Source organism: Dryobates pubescens, chromosome 2, assembly GCF_014839835.1.
Source record: "Dryobates pubescens isolate bDryPub1 chromosome 2, bDryPub1.pri, whole genome shotgun sequence".
NCBI classification, from domain to species: Eukaryota; Metazoa; Chordata; class Aves; order Piciformes; family Picidae; genus Dryobates; species Dryobates pubescens.
In genome coordinates this window covers 53,695,425-53,716,087 of record NC_071613.1, presented here as the reverse complement: position 1 = coordinate 53,716,087, position 20,663 = coordinate 53,695,425, and the positions used below count along the sequence as shown (strand labels likewise).

General features: G+C 51.6%; 1 protein-coding gene across 2 annotated transcripts in view; it reads left to right on the top strand.

The window, feature by feature from the left end:
- The window catches only part of ACVR2A (activin A receptor type 2A), a 75,155-nt gene extending 61,180 nt beyond the window's left edge, over positions 1-13,975 (top strand). For both annotated transcript variants that reach the window (XM_009909438.2, XM_054177745.1), the window contains 7 exons: positions 591-734; positions 2,844-2,987; positions 5,165-5,310; positions 6,798-6,912; positions 9,115-9,253; positions 11,459-11,589; positions 13,366-13,975. In XM_009909438.2, coding sequence (XP_009907740.1) covers positions 591-734; positions 2,844-2,987; positions 5,165-5,310; positions 6,798-6,912; positions 9,115-9,253; positions 11,459-11,589; positions 13,366-13,560 — 1,014 coding nt within the window. In that variant the 3' untranslated portion in view covers positions 13,561-13,975. The remainder of the gene's footprint in view (positions 1-590; positions 735-2,843; positions 2,988-5,164; positions 5,311-6,797; positions 6,913-9,114; positions 9,254-11,458; positions 11,590-13,365) is intronic.
- Positions 13,976-20,663: the final 6,688 nt, after the last annotated feature.

The window sequence follows — 20,663 nt, the reverse complement described above, 5'->3', positions numbered from 1 at the left end:
TATTGCAAGTGCAGCTGTGCTGCTACTGGTGAGAACTGAAGCTGTATGTGGTATCCACAGACAGTGAGGGGTTTAACTTCAGCTCTTTGCTGCTGCCCCAGCCCCAGGGCTGATGTAGACATCTTCTGCTTCTCAGCTGAGGGATGCAGCGTGCCTCATGTGGAGATGGACTTTGTGGCTGTGTAGACTCAAGTCACCAGGCCACTGAACCAAGGGAATGAACAGGTCACACATCACGCATACAACCTCCCTCCCCCTTTCAGTGTATTCAGGGTGCTCATTTGAATTTTCCCTCACAAAGTAACAAGTAAAGCTGGATTGTCTTCAGTCCTCAGTTTCTGCTGTGCTTTTCCCCCTGGTCAGGCAGGTTTGTGCTGTAGCTGTTGTCATGCTGTCTCCTGCACACCAATTCCAAGCATGTTCTCATTTTCCATTCCTGTCCAGAAGAGTTCCTGCTTTGGTTTTGGTTTGTCTGGGGGGAATTTGTTGCCAGAGGGGGTTGGATCCATGAGACCAGTCTCTTCCAGTTTACATGCCTTTATTTCTAGTGCTATAATAGCAAAATTAATTGTTGTTTAACCTGCTTTCAGGATCCTGGACCACCACCACCTTCACCTCTGATGGGTTTGAAGCCGTTGCAGTTACTGGAGATGAAAGCCCGGGGAAGATTTGGTTGTGTGTGGAAAGCTCAACTACTCAATGAGTATGTGGCAGTCAAAATATTCCCCATTCAGGTAAGCAGAAGTTCTTGGTGTCACTTGGAATATCATGATGTTAAACCAGCTTCTTTGAGTCACAAAGAAAGGCTTTTATTTCAGAGAGCTTTCAGTATATGCTGTGAAACTAGAGGGAAATATCCACAGCTGCAAACTGTGCAAGTAGAGTTCTGTTGAATTAAAGTGCAACAAACACATTATTGAATGAATCTCTGGGGAAACCTATCTGTGCTCCCATATAAAGACAGCTTTAGCAGAAATAGGTTTTCAGCAGCCTGCACACACTGAAGAATTAGTTGTTTTTTGAAATGAAAGGGTACTGAGAGGGAACACCCTGAAATACACAATGAACCAGGTTGGAAAAGGCCTTTGAGGTCATTGAGTCCAACCTATCACCTGACTCCATCTCATCAACTAAGCCATGGCACCAAGCACCCCACCCAGGCTCCTCCTAAACACCTCCAGTGATGGTGACTCCACTACCTCCCTGGGCAGCACATTCCAATGGCCAGTCTCTCTGCCTGGGAAGAACTTCCTCCTAACATCCAGCCTACACCTCCCCTGGCACAGCTTGAGACTGTGTCCTCTTGTTCTGGTTGCCTGGGAGAAGAGACCAACCCCCACCTGGCTACAACCTCCCTTTAGGTAGTTGTAGAGAGCAAGAAGGTCTCCCCTGAGCCTCCTCTTCTCCAGGCTAAGCAACCCCAGCTCCCTCAGCTTCTCCTCACAGGGCTGTGCTCCAGACCCCTCCCCAGCTTTGTTGCCCTTCTCTGGACACCATCCAGCATTTCAACATCTTTCCTAAAATGAGGGCCCCAGAACTGGACACAGGACTCAAGGTGTGGCCTTACCAGTGCTGAGTACTGGGGCTTACAAACCTGTAAAGGTGATTGTGCCAGTTAATTAGGCTTCAATGAAGTGATACAGCATTTAATCCCCAGCAAGTACCCCTGGAAAGCCATGTTTTAGTATAAATTGTGCTCATCTTTTTAAGAGCCAGTCTAGCTGAAGTATACCAAGTGCTCATGCACAGTGGCATTAGGGGAGAGTTTGCAGTAATTAAAAACACCCACTGCTACTCGAGGTGGAGCAATGTGCTGCTCTTTCCCAGCGATTAACCAGCTGCTGAATAAATACATCTGCAGGTTCTTGCTCTTCCAGGAGGAATGGGGATGTGCTGCTGCTGCTTTCAGCCATCAGCACAACATAAATGAAACCTGAGACTTTGCTCACTGCTTTTTCATGAAGTAAAAGCTCTTTCTGGGTTCCCATAGACTAATAAAAATGGGAAAATGGAGCCACAGCAAAGCAGTTGTGAAGTGTTGCATTGTGCAGGCTCCCATCCTGGCCTCCAGCTTTGTGTTTTCATCATTTATGGCCCATCGTTGAGGTTGTTCTCAGCAGTTAATGTTTGTTTACCAGACACTGAAGGATTTTCAGATCGTTTTCCTGTATTAGTGAAGATGTAATACATGTGAAGACAGAATTTCATATTCTTCTGTGCAGGTTCAGTAGTTTGTGGCACAAATATTAGTCTAAACTTTTGTACAAGAAGTTTGGGGCTTTTATGTTCAGTTTGTGCCCATTGCCCCTTGTCCTGGCACTGGGCATCACTGACAAGAGTCTGGCTCCATCCTCTTGCTCCCCACAGGTCCTTTACCTCAGCATTGAGAAGTTTCCCTCTCAAGCTGCTCTTCTCCAGGTTCAACAGCCTCAGGTCTCTCAGTCTTTCCTCTTTACAGAGATGTTTCAGGCACCTCAGCATCTTCACTGCTGTGGAGGCTCCAGTTCCCTGTCTCTGGAACTGGAGAGCCCAGAGCTAGACCCAGGACTCCAGCTGTGGCTTCACTAGGGCAGAGCAGAGGGCGAGGAGAACCTCCCTTGACCTGCTGGCCACACTCAATCCCCCCAGGATAGTCAAGCTCATTGTGTTAACAGCCTGCATTGTTTCCTTTCCTCTAGGTAGTAAATCCTGTCTTGCCAGAAAGAAAAAGGGGTTTAGTCATTTTGTCAGCTCATTTACAAATGCCTAGCAAATTGTAGGAGGAGAGTTCTGTCAGGGAAAGCACCTCTTGCTCTGATGATGACTGTGGTGTTAACCTGGTTTGATGTGCTCTTTGTTTCAAGGACAAACAGTCGTGGCAGAATGAGTATGAAATTTACAGCTTGCCTGGCATGAAGCACGACAATATCCTGCAGTTCATTGGGGCAGAGAAGAGAGGCACCAGCATTGATGTGGACCTCTGGTTAATTACAGCCTTTCATGAAAAGGTAGGTTTCAGTTCTCAGGCTTGTTTCCTTTCTCATGATTGGGGCAGAGGAAAAAGAGCCTTGGGAAGTGATCCTGGTTCTCACCTTGAGACAGGTAAGAAATCCCATGTGAAGCAGGCTTTGTTTACTCGCAGCTTGCCGCTTTTCAGGAGATGGGAGAGTTGTCCTCAGACTTGACTCAGTAGTGGAGCAGTTGTAGAAACCAAACAAATTCATTCTAATGTTGCTCTGCAGAGCTGGGGCTTTGAGCATCACAGAGTCATAGAATCAGAATGTTGGGAGGGATCTTTCAAGGTCACCTAGCCCAACCCCCTTGCGGTCAGCAGGGTCATCTTTAGAGCAGGTTGCTCAGAGACCCTCACAACCTAACTTGAAGGAATCTTTCCAGGAATGAGGCTCCTACCACCTCTCTGGGCAATTTGTTGCATTCTAGCACCACCTTCATTGTAAAAAAAGTCTATATAATCTGAATCTATCCCCCTTCAGTTCAAAACCATCACCCCTTGTCCTGTTGCAACAGGCCCTGCCAAAAAGGTTGTCCCCAGCTGCACTTAAGTGTTGATATTCCACAATAAGATCTCCCTAGAGCCTTCTCTTCTGCAGGCTAAACAACCCCAGCTCTTAGCCTTGCTTCACAGGAGAGGTGTTACATCCCTTTGATCATTTTCATGGTCCTCCTCTGGATCTGCTCCAACAGGTTCATGTTCTTTTTCTGCTGAGGACTCTCAAGCTGGACACAGTACTCCAGGGTATCCAACCATCAGAGCGAGCCCCTGAGCCTGTATCTCAGTTTCTAATCCAAGAAAGTTCAGAAAGTAACTTCATAGTTAACCTTCTGCTCCACCACAGAATGGCTTAGGTTGGAAGGGACCTCAGAGATCATCTACTCCAACCTCCATGCTGTGGGCAGGGACACCTCTCAACTAGACTTGGCTGCTCAAGCCACATCCAGCCTGGCCTTCAACACTCCCAGGGAGGTGTCCATGATGTCCCTGGGCAGCCTGTTCCAGAGTCTCACCACCCTTGGACTGAAGAGCTCCTTCCTCAGATCCAGTCTAACCCTGCTCTCCCTCAGCTTCAAACCATTCCCCCTTGTCCTGTCTCTAGACACCCCTATGAAAAGTCCCTCTGCAGCCTTCCTGTAGGATCCCTTCTGGTGTTGGAAGGCAGCTCTAAGATCCCCCTGGAGTCTTTTCCAGGCTGAGCCACCCCAGCTCCCTAAGCCTATCCTCAGGGCAGAGGTGCTCCAGTCCTTGGATCGTTGTGGCCAAACCTATCTTTTCTGTGAAATTCTTCCTGTTTATTTTGTTGGGGTTTTTTTGTCTGAGAGATTGAACAATTTTGTTGCTGTTGGAATGAGGACATGTGAGATGGCTCTGCTGCAGAATGCAGGTTTTGCTTTGCTTGCCAAGTGTAGCCTCTGCGCTTCGACAGCTCACTGCTCGTTTTTGCCCTTCTCTGGGGGCTTTCCACACAGCAACATGACACGGTGACATCTCACACACTAGATATGTAAATCCAGGGAAATGTGTGTGCAGAAGTGATTTTGAAGAGGGGAGCTTTGTTTTGAATAATTTTTGTCTTCCTCTCTGAAAAAAATATGAAGAGCTATAGCGTGTGTTCCACTCCGGAGCTACGCTGTGAAACTGGAGTTGAGTGTCACTGAGCCCCAGGAGAAGACTTGTCAGTTTAAAGGTCCTGAACAATGGTCATACACAACAAAGGTCTTGAAGGTGGATCTCATCTGTCATGTCCTGTGCCTTCCTCCTGGGGTTGCCTTTATAAGGAATGAATATCTTAAGTCTAGCTCCCATTTTTGACACTGGGAGTTAAGTGCAGTGCGAAGTGTGCCACGGAACGTGAGTTCCTTGTGCTCTTGGCACCGAGGTGCTGTGGGGTTGCTACTTAATTCTCTTCACAGAATGGTTTGGGTTGGAAGGGCCCTGAAAGATCATCTGGTTCCAAGCCCCACTGCTATGAACTAGAGACAATGCAAAGGTGAATTTGGTTTAGTTTATATCAACAGTTGAGTGTGTAGCTGGATGGTCTATCAGGGGACAGAGAAAGGCAGACTGGTGTGTTGTGCTTTTTCATGCTGGAAGCCATTCAGAAGTCTCCTTAATGAACAGAAGAGAATGAAATTGATCTTCTCCCTGTTTTGCTGTGTTGCTCTGCAGGGTTCACTAACAGACTTCCTCAAGGCTAACGTGGTCTCTTGGAACGAGCTGTGTCACATCGCTCAGACTATGGCTAGAGGCTTGGCTTATCTACACGAGGATATACCAGGGCTGAAAGATGGGCACAAACCTGCCATCTCACACAGGTATGGGGACTGGAAAATGCCTGCAGGTGGTGGGTAGCATTCAGCTAGAGGAGCTGATACCTGCCTAGGTCAGAATAGTCAAGTGATGACTCTCTGATACCTTCCTCCCAGAACTATCAGGGGCCTCATAAGAAAAACCTGCTCAGCCTAAGCAAAACTCTGGCTGCTGGTTCATAGAACTTAGTGTGGGGTTTGTGATTCACCTCACACATTCTTTGTTTTGTGTTTTATCCACTTAATTAAGTGTTCAGAAAGAATTGGCATTCTAGCTATTTGAAACAACTTAAACTTTTATGTACCTAACTATTTAAATAATACAGAGCATCCTCAGATAGAAATGTTTAGTGTGAGGGTTATTGTGCCCGTGGTTGAAAGGAAGTTCTTGGGCTTTGTAGAATCATAGAATCAGTAAGGGTGGAAAAGACCTCAGAGGTCATCAAGTCCAACCTATATTTAGATTAATTAGCTATAGAAAGCTGCTAATTCAAGTAAAGAGCTGAAGTGGTAACCAAACTGAAAGATAACTCTAGAGGAGAGAAACACAGATCCTGCAGAGTTTGCTGGAAGGTGTCCAGAGAAGGGCAACAAAGCTGGGGAGGGGTCTGGAGCACAGCCCTGGGAGGGGAGAGGCTGAGGGAGCTGGGGTTGCTTAGCCTGCAGAAGAGGAGGCTCAGGGGAGACCTTCTTGCTCTCTACAACTCCCTGAAAGGAGGTTGTAGCCAGGTGGGGGTTGGTCTCTTCTCTCAGGCAACCAGCACCAGAACAAGAGGACACAGTCTCAAGCTGTGCCAGGGGAGGTGTAGGCTGGATGGTAGGAAGAAGTTCTTCCCAGACAGAGAGATTGGCCATTGGGATGTGCTGCCCAGGGAGGTGGTGGAGTCACCATCCCTGGAGGTGTTTAGGAAGAGACTGAATGGGGCACTTGGTGCCATGGTTAAGTTGATAAGATGGTGTTGGGTGATAGGTTGGACTCGATGATCTCAAAGGTCTTTTCCAACCTGTTTAATTCTATTCTATTCAATTTGATGAGCAAACCTGTGTGAAGATTAAATGGATGGTAGAGGAGAGGTCCACAAAGGACAGATGGGAATCCCTGGCTTGAGTCTTCTGTTTCTGCAGCCAGTGATGTTTCTCCTTGCTAGAAACAACCAAGAGTCATTTTCCAGAGTGGTTTATTGCCTATTATTTAAACAGACAAAATGTAGTTGTAATTAAAGCATGCAGCAGCTGCATTTTTGTGCTGTTTCTTACATCATCCATGCTTCTGTGCTGCAAAACTAAGCAGCCTCACACACTTCCATGACAACAGTGGTGTGCAAGCATACTCCTAGGTTTAATGACTCTGTAGTTGTTGAAATGGGCTGCTGCTTTTACATTTCTCTTGCCTTTCATACCATAATGTTCAGTGGTTTATTATGAGACTTTCTCCTCACACCTTTCTGGCATTTCTTGTTCTGGATCTCTTAATTTCTTCTTTCTCTTCAAAGGGACATCAAAAGCAAGAATGTGCTGCTGAAAAACAACCTGACAGCCTGCATTGCTGATTTTGGTCTGGCTTTAAAGTTTGAGGCTGGCAAGTCTGCAGGGGATACACACGGACAGGTAAGCACTGATTGAATGGCAGAAATGGTGCAGCTGGGAGCTGCATGGGGAGGGGAGTGGATAGGTTAGGCATTTTTGTGTGTGCAGGAGATCAGCAGCCCTATTTTTGGGAAGCTTTAAGGAATGTGGCAATTTGTGCTTTCTTCTCCCAGGCTAAAAGTTGAAGAGTTCTTGAGATAATTGCAGATCACAGCCTTCCTCCCCCAGCCCATTACGTGTCACGTCTCTCCTCCCCCTTATTCTCAGCCTTACTGAAGGAATTGGACAAGGAGGAGTAGTCTTGCTCTATTTTTATTAATTGTTCTGAGATGCTGTTCAGGAATTGAGGAATGATAGTGGCAGCCAGTTAGGACCCAGCAACAGCCACTTGCCTGAAGTGACAAGGCTGTGTGACCATCCAGTGAGACTTGGACAGACAGAGCTGGGCACAGAGGAGCCAGTGAGGTTCAGCAAGGACAAGTGCACAGTACTGCAGCTGGGGAGGAAGAATAAACTGCACCAGTACAGGCTGGGAGGTGGTCTGCTGGAGAGCAGCCCCATGGAGAGGGACCTGGGAGTCCTGGTGGATAACAAGTTATCCATGGGACGGCAGTGTGCCCTGGTGGCCAAGAAGGCCAAGGGGATCCTGGGGCCTATGAAGAAGAGTGTGTCCAGCACATTGGGGGAGGTGGTTCTCCCCCTCTGCTCTGCCCTGGTGAGACCTCATCTTGAGTACTGCATTCACTTGTGGGCTCCCCAGTTCAAGAGGGACAGGAATCTGCTGGAGAGGGTCCAGTGGAGGGCTACAAGGATGATTAGGGGACTGGAGCACTACTGCGTGGTGAGGAGAGGCTGAGGGACCTGGGGCTTTTTAGTCTGGAGAGGAGAAGACTGAGAGGGGATTTAATCAATGTTTATAAATATCTGAGGGGTCAGGAGGGAGGGGACAGGCTCTGCTCACTTGCTCCCTGTGATAGGACAAGGAGCAATGGATGTAAGCTGCAGCACAGGAGCTTCCACCTCAACACAAGGGGGAACTTCTTTACTGTAAGGGTCACAGAGCACTGGAGCAGGCTGCCCAGAGGGGTTGTGGAGTCTCCTTCTCTGGAGACTTCCAGGGCCCATCTGGATGTGTTCCTGTGTGACCTGAGCTAGATTGCATGGCCCTGCTCTGGCAGGGGGTTGGACTTGATGATCTCTTTGGGTCCCTTCCTACCCCAACACCCTGTGATCCTGTGACAACAGGGCTGAAAGCCCCTTGCCATGCAGCTGGGAACTGGTTTAGCACCGGGTACTTGTGAAGTGGCAAGCCAGGGCATTTTGAGTTCTGGTAGATTAAATGTGTGTCATTTGGGGCAGAACTTCACAGTTTATGGTTGAGCAACAAAATTAAAATCTTAGTATTGTAAAACTTCAGGAGCACAGAATAGATTGGGTTGGGAGGGACCTTTAAAGGTCAGCTAGCCCACACCACCCTGCCTTGCAGTGAGCAGGGACATCTGCAAGCTGATCCGTGAGGTGAGATAAAGAACAGCAGTGGCAGAGCTGTTGAATTGTTATGCAAATGTGGTATTTTAAAATGCTCATATTTTCCTGCTCCAGCAGTGTAGAGCCCAGCTTAGATGATTGCTTCCAGTTCCTCTTTCTTACTCTTGGGTGGAAGAAATCACAGAATCATGGAATTGTTAGGGTTGGAAGGGGCCTTAAGGCTCAGCCAGTCCCAACCGCCCTGCCACAGCCAGGGACACCTCACACTGCAGCAGGTTGCTCACAGCCACATCCAGCCTGGCTGCAAACACCTCCAGGGATGAGGCTTCCACCACCTCCCTGGGCAACCTGTGCCAGTCTCTCACCACCCTCAGGGGGAAGAACTTCTTCCTCACATCCAATCTGAATCTACCCCTTGCTAGTTTTGTTGCATTCCCCCCAGTCCTATCACTCCCTGACTCCCTAAATCCCTCTGGAATGAAAGAATACAGAAGGAACTTCCAAGAAGTAGCAAGGATAATCATGGCTAGCTTTAATCCTGGGCAAAAAATGGAATCACAGAATGGTCTGGAAGGGACCTCCAGGGGTCATCTAGTCTGCAGGCAGCAGGGGCATCCTCAACTGGCTGAGGCTGCCCAGTGCTGGCCTGCAGGATTGCTCTGAGCAGCACCCAGCTGGAGCGGCGGTGGTGTTGGTGCTCGCTGTACAAAAAGCTATGCTTCCCTGTCTTCCAAGGTTGGCACACGTCGCTACATGGCTCCTGAGGTGCTAGAAGGTGCTATCAACTTCCAGAGGGATGCATTCCTGAGGATAGACATGTATGCCATGGGACTGGTCCTCTGGGAGCTGGCGTCGCGCTGCACCGCCTCCGACGGTAAGCCATGGGCTGCGGCTCCGCAGGTACTTCAGCGCTGTGCTCAGGTGGCCAAGAAGGCCACCAGCAGCCTGGCCTGGATCAGCAGGAGGTGTGGCCAGCAGGAGTAGGGAAGGATTGAGCCCCCATACTCAGCACTGCTGAGGCCACACCTTGAGTCCTGGGTTTGGTTTTGGGCCCTGCGCTCCAGGGACGGTGAAGTGCTGGAGCCTGGCCGGAGCAGGGAGGTCTTTGGAGCCGCACAGGCACTGCAATTTCAGGTTCTAAGTAATTCTTTCAAGTGGCTGTTTTTCATAGTTCTTCTGTGTCTTTGTTTCTGGAGTGGGTCCAGAGAAGGGCAGGAAAGCTGGTGGAAGAGAACAGGGCTGGTGAGGAGCAGCTGAGGGAACAGGGATTATTCAGCCTGAAGAAAAGGAGGGGAGACCCTCTGGCTCTCTACAGCTCCTTGAAAAGAGGTTGGAGTGAGGTGGGGGTTGGTCTCTTCTCCCTGGTAACAGGTGATAGAACAAGATGAAGTGGTCTGAAGTTGCACCAGAGGAGGTTTAGGGTGGAGATTAAGAGCAATTTCTTTGCTGCAGGAGTGGTCAGGCATTGGAAGAGGCTGCCCAGGGAGGTGGTGGAGGAGGCACCGTGCCTGGAGGTGTTCCAGAAACGTGTGGCCATGGCACCTGGGGACATGGTTTAATGGCCATGCTGGTTGGGGGTTGCTGGTTGGTCTTTCCCAACCCAAACAGTTCTATGATGAGAACAAGACAAAAGAGAAGAGTGGAAGATGTGTGGGAGAGGGCTGCACTGTCAGTCTGGAAGCAGCTGAATTCAGCTAAGTGAAGAGAGAGGTTTCATGTGGGCTGGTGGCACTGCTGCTCAGGGTGGTGCCCTGTGAGCCCAGCCCAGCTGGCAGGTACTCATGTGAAGGGCTGTGTTGTGATGGAGGTCTGAGCAGGTCCATGCCTGGCCAGGCCGTGCTGCTGTGCTCCAAGCAGTGCTGCTGTGCCTCAGCCCTTGCTGGCTGAGCAGGAGCCACGGGGGAGGCTTTACCCTTTCAGAAATGTTAAGCTGTTTACTGGCAGCCTCCCTGTGGCCTCCCGTGAGCCTCCGAGGCCACCCCCCTGCCTTGGAGCCTGCTCATGCCTCAGTGCGCTGTGAGACCTGCACCTCCGTTCACTGCGGGGTGTGCTGGGCAGCTCTGGCCCGGGTGGCGAGTACTCCAGAGAGCAAAGGAGACCTCGGTGAGGGAAAGGCTTGCTGTGGGTCTGGGGTCACGGCTGCAGGTGTTCTCCCTGCAGGTATCTTTGGTGTTTTTGCTGTCTGGGGGGTTGGGTTTCTTCCTGAAGTTAACTGATCCGTTTCACCAAGTCTCCTCAGCTTCATCTGTACCACTCTGCTCACTTCTTCTGTCATCCCCTTCCTCCTGTTCCACAGAATCACGTAAGAGTGGTTTGGGTTGGAAGGGACCTTAGACATCACCTGTTTCAACCCCCTGTGGGGCCACCTCCTGCAAGACCAGCTTGCTCAAGGCCCCATCCAGCCTGGCACTTCCAGGCTTGAAGCCTTCACAGCTTCTCTGGACAACTGTTCCAGTGCCTCACCACCCTCATGGGGGAGAATTTCTTCTTCATGTCTCATCTAAATCCAACTTCTTCCAGCCATTATGTTCAAACACTGGAACAGGCTGTCCCAGGAGGTGGAAGTGGTTGAATCCCCATCCCTGGAGGTGTTTCAGAGAGGCAGAGATGTGGTGCTGAGGGACATGGTTTAGCCCCAGCCTTGGTGGAGTTACAGAATGGTTGGACTGGGTGATCTTAAAGGTCTCTTCCAACCAAAAAGATTCTGTGGTAGGCACCAAATCTACAATGTATTGGAATTGGTGGGGCAGAAGCTGTGGATCTAGATCCTCCCTGTGCCCTCAGGTTTGGAAGATGTCAGCTGGGCTGGCAGCTGTGCTTGGCTGCCTCACACAGGGGAGCAGAAGCTTGTGGCTCCTGGAGGTGCCACTGCTGCTTCACTGAAGGCTTGCTTTAAACCCTGCTGCTGACCTGTCACAGGATGAGCTTCTGATGGTCAGAGTAACCTGAAGTACCAGAAGCTTCACAAGCTTCTGATTGCAGGCTGCATTTCTGAGGCACCAGCCTCATCTTTGATTTCCTCCCCTATTTTAAAGCAAAATTGGTGGTTTCACGTGTTTGCTTGTTTTCCTGTCTGCAGGCCCAGTGGATGAGTACATGCTGCCCTTCGAAGAGGAGATTGGCCAGCATCCCTCCCTGGAAGACATGCAGGAAGTTGTAGTTCACAAAAAGAAGAGGCCTGTTCTCAGAGAGTGCTGGCAGAAACATTCTGTGAGTAGTTCCACAGCCCCCCTGCTGCCAGGGCCTGCTTCGGTTTGCCTGCAGGTGGTGGTGCTCCTGGGCTGGGGTCATGAGCCTGACTTCAGGAGGAATGTAGTCATTCCAGGAAGAATTTAATGGCCTGGAAATTAATGTTCTTAGTCTTTAAATATTCTTCCATCATCAGTCATTTGGAGGTGATTTTTCCCCCTCCCCCCTTCACTTTGCTAGTGAAAGAAGGGATTGTTGAGAGCTCCTTTGGAATGCTCAGGTTAAAAATACATTGAAGAAGTAGCAGCCTTGACCGACCACAGGAGTGCCACCAACCCCACACAGCAACACAGGGGGAGCAGTGTCCTGGGAGGAATTTCTGGCACCAGTTAGGGAGGAACTGAGTGTTCCCTGATGTGCTTTGTGGCTAGAGGCTCACAGTGCCCCCCCTGCTTGTTCCTACCACTGCTCTGCTTTGGGTTTTCGATAACTGGGTTGTTAGAAACCAGGTGAGGTTGTGGCTGCACAAAATCCAAGTGTCTGTTACCATCTGCTCCTTGGAGTCAGCACAGCGCTGTGTCAGCACAGTGCTACCTGGGAGGAAGTTAACTGCTGGCAGGGACAAATCCCCTTTTGTGCTACTTGGTTTTCAGTGATCATTTGATTCCTGAAGGACTCAACCACTTTGAGGGTCAGGTCTTTTAACACACCACAGTGACTTCACCTGCAGACTGCAGCACTGTCCAGTGAAGGAACTGTACTGGGAAAGGACTTCTGACAAGGGCTGGTAGTGACAGGCTGAGGGACAGTGGGTTTGAGCTGGGAGAGGGAGATTGAGACTGGAGATGAGGAAGAAATTCTTTCCAGTGAGGGTGGTGAGACACTGGAACAGGTTGCCCAGGGAGGATGCCTCCTCCCTGGAGGTGTTCAAGGCCAGGTTGGATGAGGCCTTCAGCAACCTGGGCTGGTGTGAGGTGTCCCTGCCCATGGCAGGGGGGTTGGAACTGGATGATCTTTAAGGTCCCTTTCAACCCAAACCATTCTGTGATTATCAATCTAGAGGAAGGATTTCCTTGCTCTTGTATGATGCACCCCATGTGGTGGGTCTGCAGAGCAGTGTGGCACAGGCTGCTGGGTGACTGCAGATGCAGCTTTGCTGGAATTGCCAGGTGAGCCCTGCATGCAACTTGCAGCTGGCTCTGTATGGATATCTTGCATGGGATCACAGACTGCTTTGGCTTGAAGGGACTTCTCAAGCTCCTCCAGTCCAACCCCTTGCAGTCAGCAGGGACAGTTGCAACTAGAGCAAGTTGCTCAGAGTCCCAGACAACCTGACCTGTAACGCATTGAGGGGTGGGACATCTACCACCTCTCTCAGCACCCTGGGTCTCACCACCCTCAGGGTGAAGAATTGGTCCTGAATAGACCCAGCTGCTGTAGAACCTTCTGGACTAGCAGTCTGTCCTTTCATTAAAAGAGGCCTTAGTAAGTGTGACTGAAGCAGCAGTGTGGGAAAGGCAGGACCTGGTATTTCCAGCTCCAAAGAGCATGAATCCAGAAGAGAATGCTTCCCCTTGAGACCAGTCAGGCACAGGAATCATCTCCCAGGGGAAGCGGTGGTCAGTTCTAAGACTCAGCTTGACAGGGTGCTGGGCCAGCTCCTTTCAGCTCCACTATCCCCTAGAAGGGTTGGCCCAGATGGTCCTCGGGGTGCCTTCCAGGCTGGCCCCGGCGGGCCGCGGGGCCCTGGCGGGCCGCGGGGCCCCGGTGTGACGTGCGGCCTGTGTCTGGCGGCAGGGCATGGCGATGCTGTGCGAGACCATCGAGGAGTGCTGGGATCACGACGCGGAGGCCCGGCTGTCGGCAGGCTGCGTGGAGGAGCGGATCATCCAGATGCAAAAACTGACTAACATTATCACGACAGAGGACATCGTGACTGTGGTCACAATGGTGACAAACGTTGACTTTCCTCCCAAAGAGTCCAGTCTATGATAGTTGCACTGGGCACACCTCCCTGGCCGCCAGGACTCTTCACCGGAGCTGCTAAAGCTAGAGCGGGGCCTGCCGCCGGCAGCGCTGTTTGCTGGGTGAGACGAGGGGTAAGTCTCTCTGGAGCATCATCAAGAGGTGTTTGTCCTTTCGTTTTATCTCCTCCCTTTCCTCCTCCCGAGCGTGGATCCGTGGGACGTTGTGCATTCCCTGCTCGCACCTGAAGGCCGCGGGGGGGGCCGAGCGAGGACGCCGCCGGAGGAGCCGCGAGGGAAGGCGCCGGCTGGACCTGCGGTGGCTGACCCGAAAGCCTTTTACAGACTGACACCCAGGTTTCTTAACTCCTGTCAGAAGAGACTGATCCCTTACCACATGAACTGCTGGTGTTGCTATTGTTATTATTTTATTTTTGGGGGTTTTGTTTGTTGGTTGTTTGTTTTTTTTTTAAAGAATCAAACCATTTCATTTCAGATTTTAAAGAGAGAGCAAAACAAACACAGAGACACACAGAGGAGAAGGAAAAAGAAAAGCCCACAAAGGGTTAACTTGGTTTTTTCTTGCAGTCGCTGTCGTTTCTCTACAGACAGAGCCCAGACTCTTGCAATGCCAATAGGACACAGCTTGTGAATGTTCAGTGTGCTGCTGTTCGGTTGTTGTGCAGAGACGAAACAACAACAACAAAGAGAAGAAGTCACCGAGTGTGGGACGTGGAGAGCAAAAAAGAGGCTTCCAAGTATTACTTCAACCTCTCCCTCAACAAGGTATACCTCAGTTCCAGCTCCGCCAGGCGACGAGATGCGACAACACTAACACCCTCGGGATGAGAGCCCCCCGCCCCCGCGCCCTCCCTGCCCTCTCGTTTTGTAAATGATGTATTTCCAAGTCACTGTGTTATTTAAGAAGGGTAAGCTATGCTTCATGCCAACAGTAAATGGCCATTCCTAAAGCAGTGTTTTTAGCCTTTTCTTGTACTAGCTTGTTGTGTATAAAAGAAAAAGAGACAAAAAAAAAAAGAGAGAAACCAAACCAAGTGCTGTTTATTGACAGGAAACATCTTCTCCCCTCCTTTAGTTGAGAGCCTTTTGGGTTCCCCCCCTCCCCCTTCCCTCCGTGCCCCAGAGTGTCTCATACATTTATTTAATACTATTTAGGTTTGCTGTGTCTGAGGAGTATTTGAGAACTTAAGCATGACTTTTCCCTCCCCCCCACCCCTTTTCTTTTCCTGTGAGCTGTGACACTGGAGAGCTCTGAATTCTCAATTCCTTGGTTTCCAGAAGTCTTCTTCCTCCCTGCCCCCCTACCCTATTTATGTTTGTGACCGGCTCTGCCTAGCGCCTCCTGTTCCGCTCTGCAGCGGGCTCGGTGTCACTGCTTCGGGATCACCTCAGGAAGCTCGGTTACCCCTCCCCCCACACCGTCTCTTCTCTCTGCTTTGAGATTTGCAGCTTCCCTCTGCTTGCAGCTCGGTGCCATCTTCTCAGAGTAAGCTCTGTGACAGCTGGGTGCACCCCAAATTCCAACCGCGGGTTTCAGACTCTGAATGCTTACAAATTTCAGGGAGAACTTAGGGTATGTAAGAACCCCCAGGGGCCACAGCACAGCCCCACCACCCCCCAGGGACAGCACTGAAACTGCTTTCACAGCTCCAGCCTGCCCCTGGAGCCCAGCAGGTCACCCACCCCTCGCTGCAGAGTAACTGGTAGGCAGGTGCCCACGTGCTCCTCAGAAGAGCTGCCTCCCTCTGTCCATTCTTGACACCAAACTTCCAAGTCGAGCAAATGTTCCAGGCTTGGGGGGTACAGAAGTGACAGCAGCCAGGGAGTGCTGCCTGCTCTCTCCTTGTCTGCTTTGTTCTTTGTGCTCCAGGCTTTGGAAGGAGGCTTTTAGGGGCTGGCTGCAGATGTGATCCTGGGAACTGAGCTGTGCAGCCGTGAGCTGCTCCCAGCGCTACGCAGAAATGAACTTCAGCTCTGGGAGCAGTAAGAGACCCTGGGGACAATGGAGGCTGGGGTCAGCACACCCCTGGCAGGGAGGGACAGAAGGGTGTAGCCGTGCTCTGTGTCTGTTCTGCTGTTCCTCAGGTTGCAGGTAGCCAGAAGAACGCTGCTCTGAGCACCCTGGGTGGTGTTCAGCTTGGCTGTGAAAAGAGAGCAGATCTAGTTTGTGGTCATTTCCTCAACTGACACTTCCCTTTTACTTCCTTTTTTAACCCAGGGATGTTGCACACCCAGCAGGACCTGAGGGTAGCTGCTGAGCTGTGAACGAGTAAGATTCTGTCTGTAATCTGAAGCTCCCAGTGAGTTTTAACCCCTTGAGAAGCAAAAGCAGAGCAAATACAGCTGGGTTCAGAATCTGTGACTCAAGATCTGATGCAGAAATGGGTTGTATATGAAATGTGCAGCATCTCTGCTAGAGCTGAGCTGCTGGGTGCCCTCAGCCTGGGGGCATCTCTGGGTGCTCACACACCACGTTGTGAACAGCTCCCTAAGGCTCCCATCAGGAAAGCTGGCATCACAGCTTCGTGTTTTAAACTGCCAGGGGGTGTCCCTGAGCGCTTCACCCTTGTGCTGCTCCGAGTTCCCTGGATTCTACCAGCATGGTTCAGGGGCTCTGTGAACAGGACTTCACAGGGTAAAAGCTTTTTAACTGGGTAGAAGTTTTTAACTGGGAAACAAGAGGGGCTGCTGGGGTCCAGCTCTTCTCACAGGGCACTTGGAGTCCTGCTTCTGTTTCAATTCTAGAGCATTAAACCTGCAGGTTGAGGAGATGCCTGGGGCCAGCAGCACGTGGCAGGTGTAGGGGAGGGCAGGATTGGTCAGACTGATGCTAGAGGCCATGCTTGGATGTTACTGACCAGCAGGCAGCAGCCATGGTCCCTGTTGTGGTGGGCTGAAAATTCCCCCAGCCTAAAACTACCACACCTGTGCGTGCTGGAGCAATGCAGCACAAGGGGGAGAGCTCCAGAGGGTCACTCCGAAGGAACAGCCACTCCTTCCCTGCTGAAACCATGACCAGAGGACTGCTGAAGGAGCCCTTTCTTGGGCTGAGGTTAGAAGTAACCTTTTGGGTTGTATCAGAGGGCGAGGGGCTCCTGCATCTCCTCCTGCGTGGCTCCGTGCTCACGGCCGTGCCCAGCGCAGCGTTGCCGGGCAGCTGGGGCCGTGGAAGCAGCACTGTCAGCCCCGCCGGCCCCGGGGCTGTCAGCCCTGCCGGCCCAGGGGCTGCTGTCCCCTCACCTGGTACCTCCTGGCTGAGATCTTAACTGGTGTAGCTTTCAGCCCCCCCCCTTCCAGCGTGCTGCATCACATCCAGAGACAGTCACGAGCCTGAGAGGGTCACCAGGCTGCTCCTCCTCCTGCAGCTTCCCTCTCTGACCACCTTTGCTTGCATTAGGAGCTCTTGGTCCAAGACGCAGAGCGCTGCGGTGAGACCTTCCCAGGCAAAGTAGCATCCTTGATGGGACATCACTTACCTCAGATACTCAACCAGCAGTACTTCTTTTGGGTTGGTTCTTTAGGGTGGGGTTTGTTTGGGGCTGTTTCCCTTTCATTTCCCCTTCTGTTTGGTTTTGGTTGCTGCAGTTTCAGTCCATGCACTCTCACTCTTTGTTACCTCTCCAGGTTTTCCTTTTTTTGTTGTTGTTTAATGTTATTTTTGTTGTTGTTGGTAAGCAATTCTTTGACCTTTTAACTCTTTGTATTTGTCAGTGTTTTTTTTTTGGGCACAGGTGGTTGTACTACTGTCAGAAGGTACTTGCTGGGTTTCTGCAAGTACTGGAAAAAAGAACCCAACCAACCCCTCCCCCTCCTCCCCCTTTCCCCCGAAGCCCTCAAGAAAGTGATTGTTAAATATTGTACAAATACAAATGTATACTCTTTCTGCCCCCTTCCCCCCAGAAAAAGGTAAAATAAAAAATGTGACTACTACGGTGTGCACAGGGCCTTCTTTCCAAGCAGCACAGCGGGGCTGCAGCGGGAAGGGCAGCAAGGCTGCTGAAGGGTCTGGAGAACAGGGCTGGTGAGGAGCGGCTGAGGGAGCTGGGGGTGCTCAAGCTGGGGGTGGTTAGGAAGGAGGTTGACTTGCTGGAACGAGTCCAGAGACGAGCAACAAAGTTGGTGAGGGGTTTGGAACACAGCCCTGTGAGGAGAGGCTGAGGGAGCTGGGGGTGCTTAGCCTGGAGAAGAGGAGCCTCAGGGGTGACCTTATTGCTCTCTACAACTACCTGAAGGGAGGTTGTAGACAGATGGATGTTGGTCTCTTCTCCCAGGCAGCCAGCAGCAGAACAAGAGGACACAGTCTCAGGCTGCGCCAGGGGAGGTTCAGGCTGGATGTTAGGAAGAAGTTCTATACAGAGAGAGTGATTGCACATTGGAATGGGCTGCCTGGGGAGGTGGTGGAGTCACCATCACTGGAGGTGTTCAGGAGGAGACTTGATGGGGTGCTTGGTGCCGTGGGTTAGTTGTTTGGGTGGTGTTGGGTTGGTTGATGGGTTGGACACGATGATCTTGAAGGTCTCTTCCAACCTGGTTTATTCTATGTATTCTAAGCCAGCAGAAGGAGGCTCAGGGGAGACCTCATTGCTCTCTACAGCTCCTTGAAAGGAGGCTGGAGCCAGGTGGGGGTTGGTCTCATTCTATCACCTGATACCAGCGAGAGGAAATGGCTGCAGGTTGTACCAGGGGAGGTTTAGGTTGGAGATGAGGAACAATTTCTTTGCTGGGGGAGTGGTCAGGCACTGGAACAGGCTGCCCAGGGAGGTGGTGGGGTCACCATCCCTGGAGGTGTTCCAGAAACCTGTGGCCGTGGCTCTTTGGGGCATGGTTTGGTGGCCATGGAGGGGTTGGGTTGCTGCTTTGACTCAGTGATCCTGGAGGTCTTTTCCAACCCAAGCAATTCCGATTCCTCCTGCACGCTCCAGGCTGGAGCTGCAGGGGGAGCGTGGTGACAAAAGCGAATGGAGAGATCTTCAGGTGAAATTCAGCTGTGGGGAGGCCAAGGCTGCATCCATCTCCAGCAGTTCTGAAGGAAAACTGTCCCAGAGAGACCTCACAGCCCCGCTGGTGTTGAACCATCAGTGCCTGGAGGGTGCTAGCTTTGCTGAGGGGAGCATGGGCACAGACTCCTGACCATGGCGCTGCAGGCAGCTGTGGGGAGGACACCAGAGGTGCCTGCAGCGGTGCCTCGGTACTTCCACACACTGCAGCATTCACGTTCCAGCCACAGGCCAGGCTGCTGCTCCTCTGGGGATGGACAAAGCCAGGGCCTGCACAGCCCCTGGGCAAAGGGGAGCCCAAAGGGGAGCCCTGCTCTGCAGGGCTGCTGGCAAGCACGGGGCTGCCTTTGAGTGTGCGTTGGGGCTGGCTGTGAAGGGCATCACAGCTTTTCTCCTTCACCTTCCAGTCAGTCACCTCCCTGCCTTCTGGAAGTGCTGCACTGCATCAGTGTCTCCTCCACTGCTCTTGTGCTGCACGTGGACTGTTTCCTTCCCAGCCTGCAGCAGGGCTGCTGCCCGAGCCACCATGCTCCGTGCCACAGCCTGCAAGGTCAGTGCCTGTTCTCCACAGCACCTTCTCCTGTCCTCACCCCTCTGGCCAGAGCCTGGTAAAGCTGACAGCACCCACTTGGGTGTGCAGAGCATGGTGGTGGTGTCCCTGAGCCAGAGGGTGGGACACAGACATCACCTCTTAGCCACACCCTTCCTACCTCTGCTCTCTGAGCAGTGGACAACCCCTTCCTTCCCCTTCTGGAAGACCACCTCCAATGCTGTGAGCTTCTCTAAAGCACAGAGGAAGGTCTGTGCTGGCTGAATCAGTTCTCTTTCTGGAGGACAACTAATGCAGGAAATCCTGCAACAACTTCAGCTTGCAGCCCTTCTCCACCCTAAAGCCATCCCCTTACAGGAACCAGACCACCAAGTGGGGAGGGACTTTGTAGGGTGTCAGGCAGTGACAGGACTGGGGGGAATGCAACAAAACTAGCAATGGGCAGGTTCAGACTGGATGTGAGGATGAAGTTGTTCCCCATGAGGGTGGTGAGAGACTGGCACAGGTTGCCCAGGGAGGTGGTGGAAGCCTCATGCCTGGAGGTGTTTGCAGCCAGGCTGGATGTGGCTGTGAGCAACCTGCTGTGGTGTGAGGTGTCCCTGGCCATGGCAGGGGGGTTGGGACTGGCTGATCCTTGAGGTCCCTTCCAACCCTGACAATTCCATGACTTTAAGTGAGGACAATCCTGGGGCTTGTTTTGCTGCTCTTGAAGGCACTGCTCTGCTCTTCAGGAGCAGAAGGGCTTCTGTGTGAGAGCAGGACAGACCTCACTGGAATGTCCTCAGCTTTTTGACAGACTGAAGCAACAGGGCTGCTAAAAACATCTCTGGCATGCTATGGGCCTTAAGGTAAGAGTGAGCTACCTCTGCTCAGGCAAGGGAAACCAGCAGCTCTTCTGCATCAGAACTGCAGGGTTGAAGTTCAGCCTGTCCCTCACTGCTTACAGCTGCTCTCATGTCATAGAATGGTTTAGGTTAGAAGGGACCTTCAAGGTTAGCCAGTTTCAACTCCCCTGCCATGGGCAGGGATGCCTTCCACTAGCCCAGGTTGTTCAAGGCCTCATCCAACCTGGACTTGAATGTTTCCAGGATTGGAACCTCCACAACCTCCCTGGGCAACCTGTTCCAGTGTCTCACCACCCTCACTGTTAAGACTCCTCCTCATCTCCAGTCTAAATCTGCCTTCTTCCAGCTTCCATCCACTGCCTGGTCCTGTCATTACGAGCCCTTGTCAAAAGCAAGGTCAGGCTGTTGGAGCAAGCAGGACTTACCCAAAGCTTCCTTCACAGGGCACCAAACCCCTGCTAACTGTTGCCTGGGAAGGAGCACACCTTTGGTGCTGCCTCTCTGAAGCACACTTCTGGTATTCTAGCCCTTTCCTACAGATCTCTCTCTCTCCAGCAGCTGTAAACCAGTTTCTCACCCCACACAGGCTCCCCAGCAGCTCTGGGAGGCCTTGGCCAGAGCTGCCTTCCACAGGGACAGGTTCAGGGGGTGAAGCCACACCGCAAGCCAGCCCAGCAGCCTGGGCAGGGGTGAGTGGCACTTAGCACAAACACAGCCC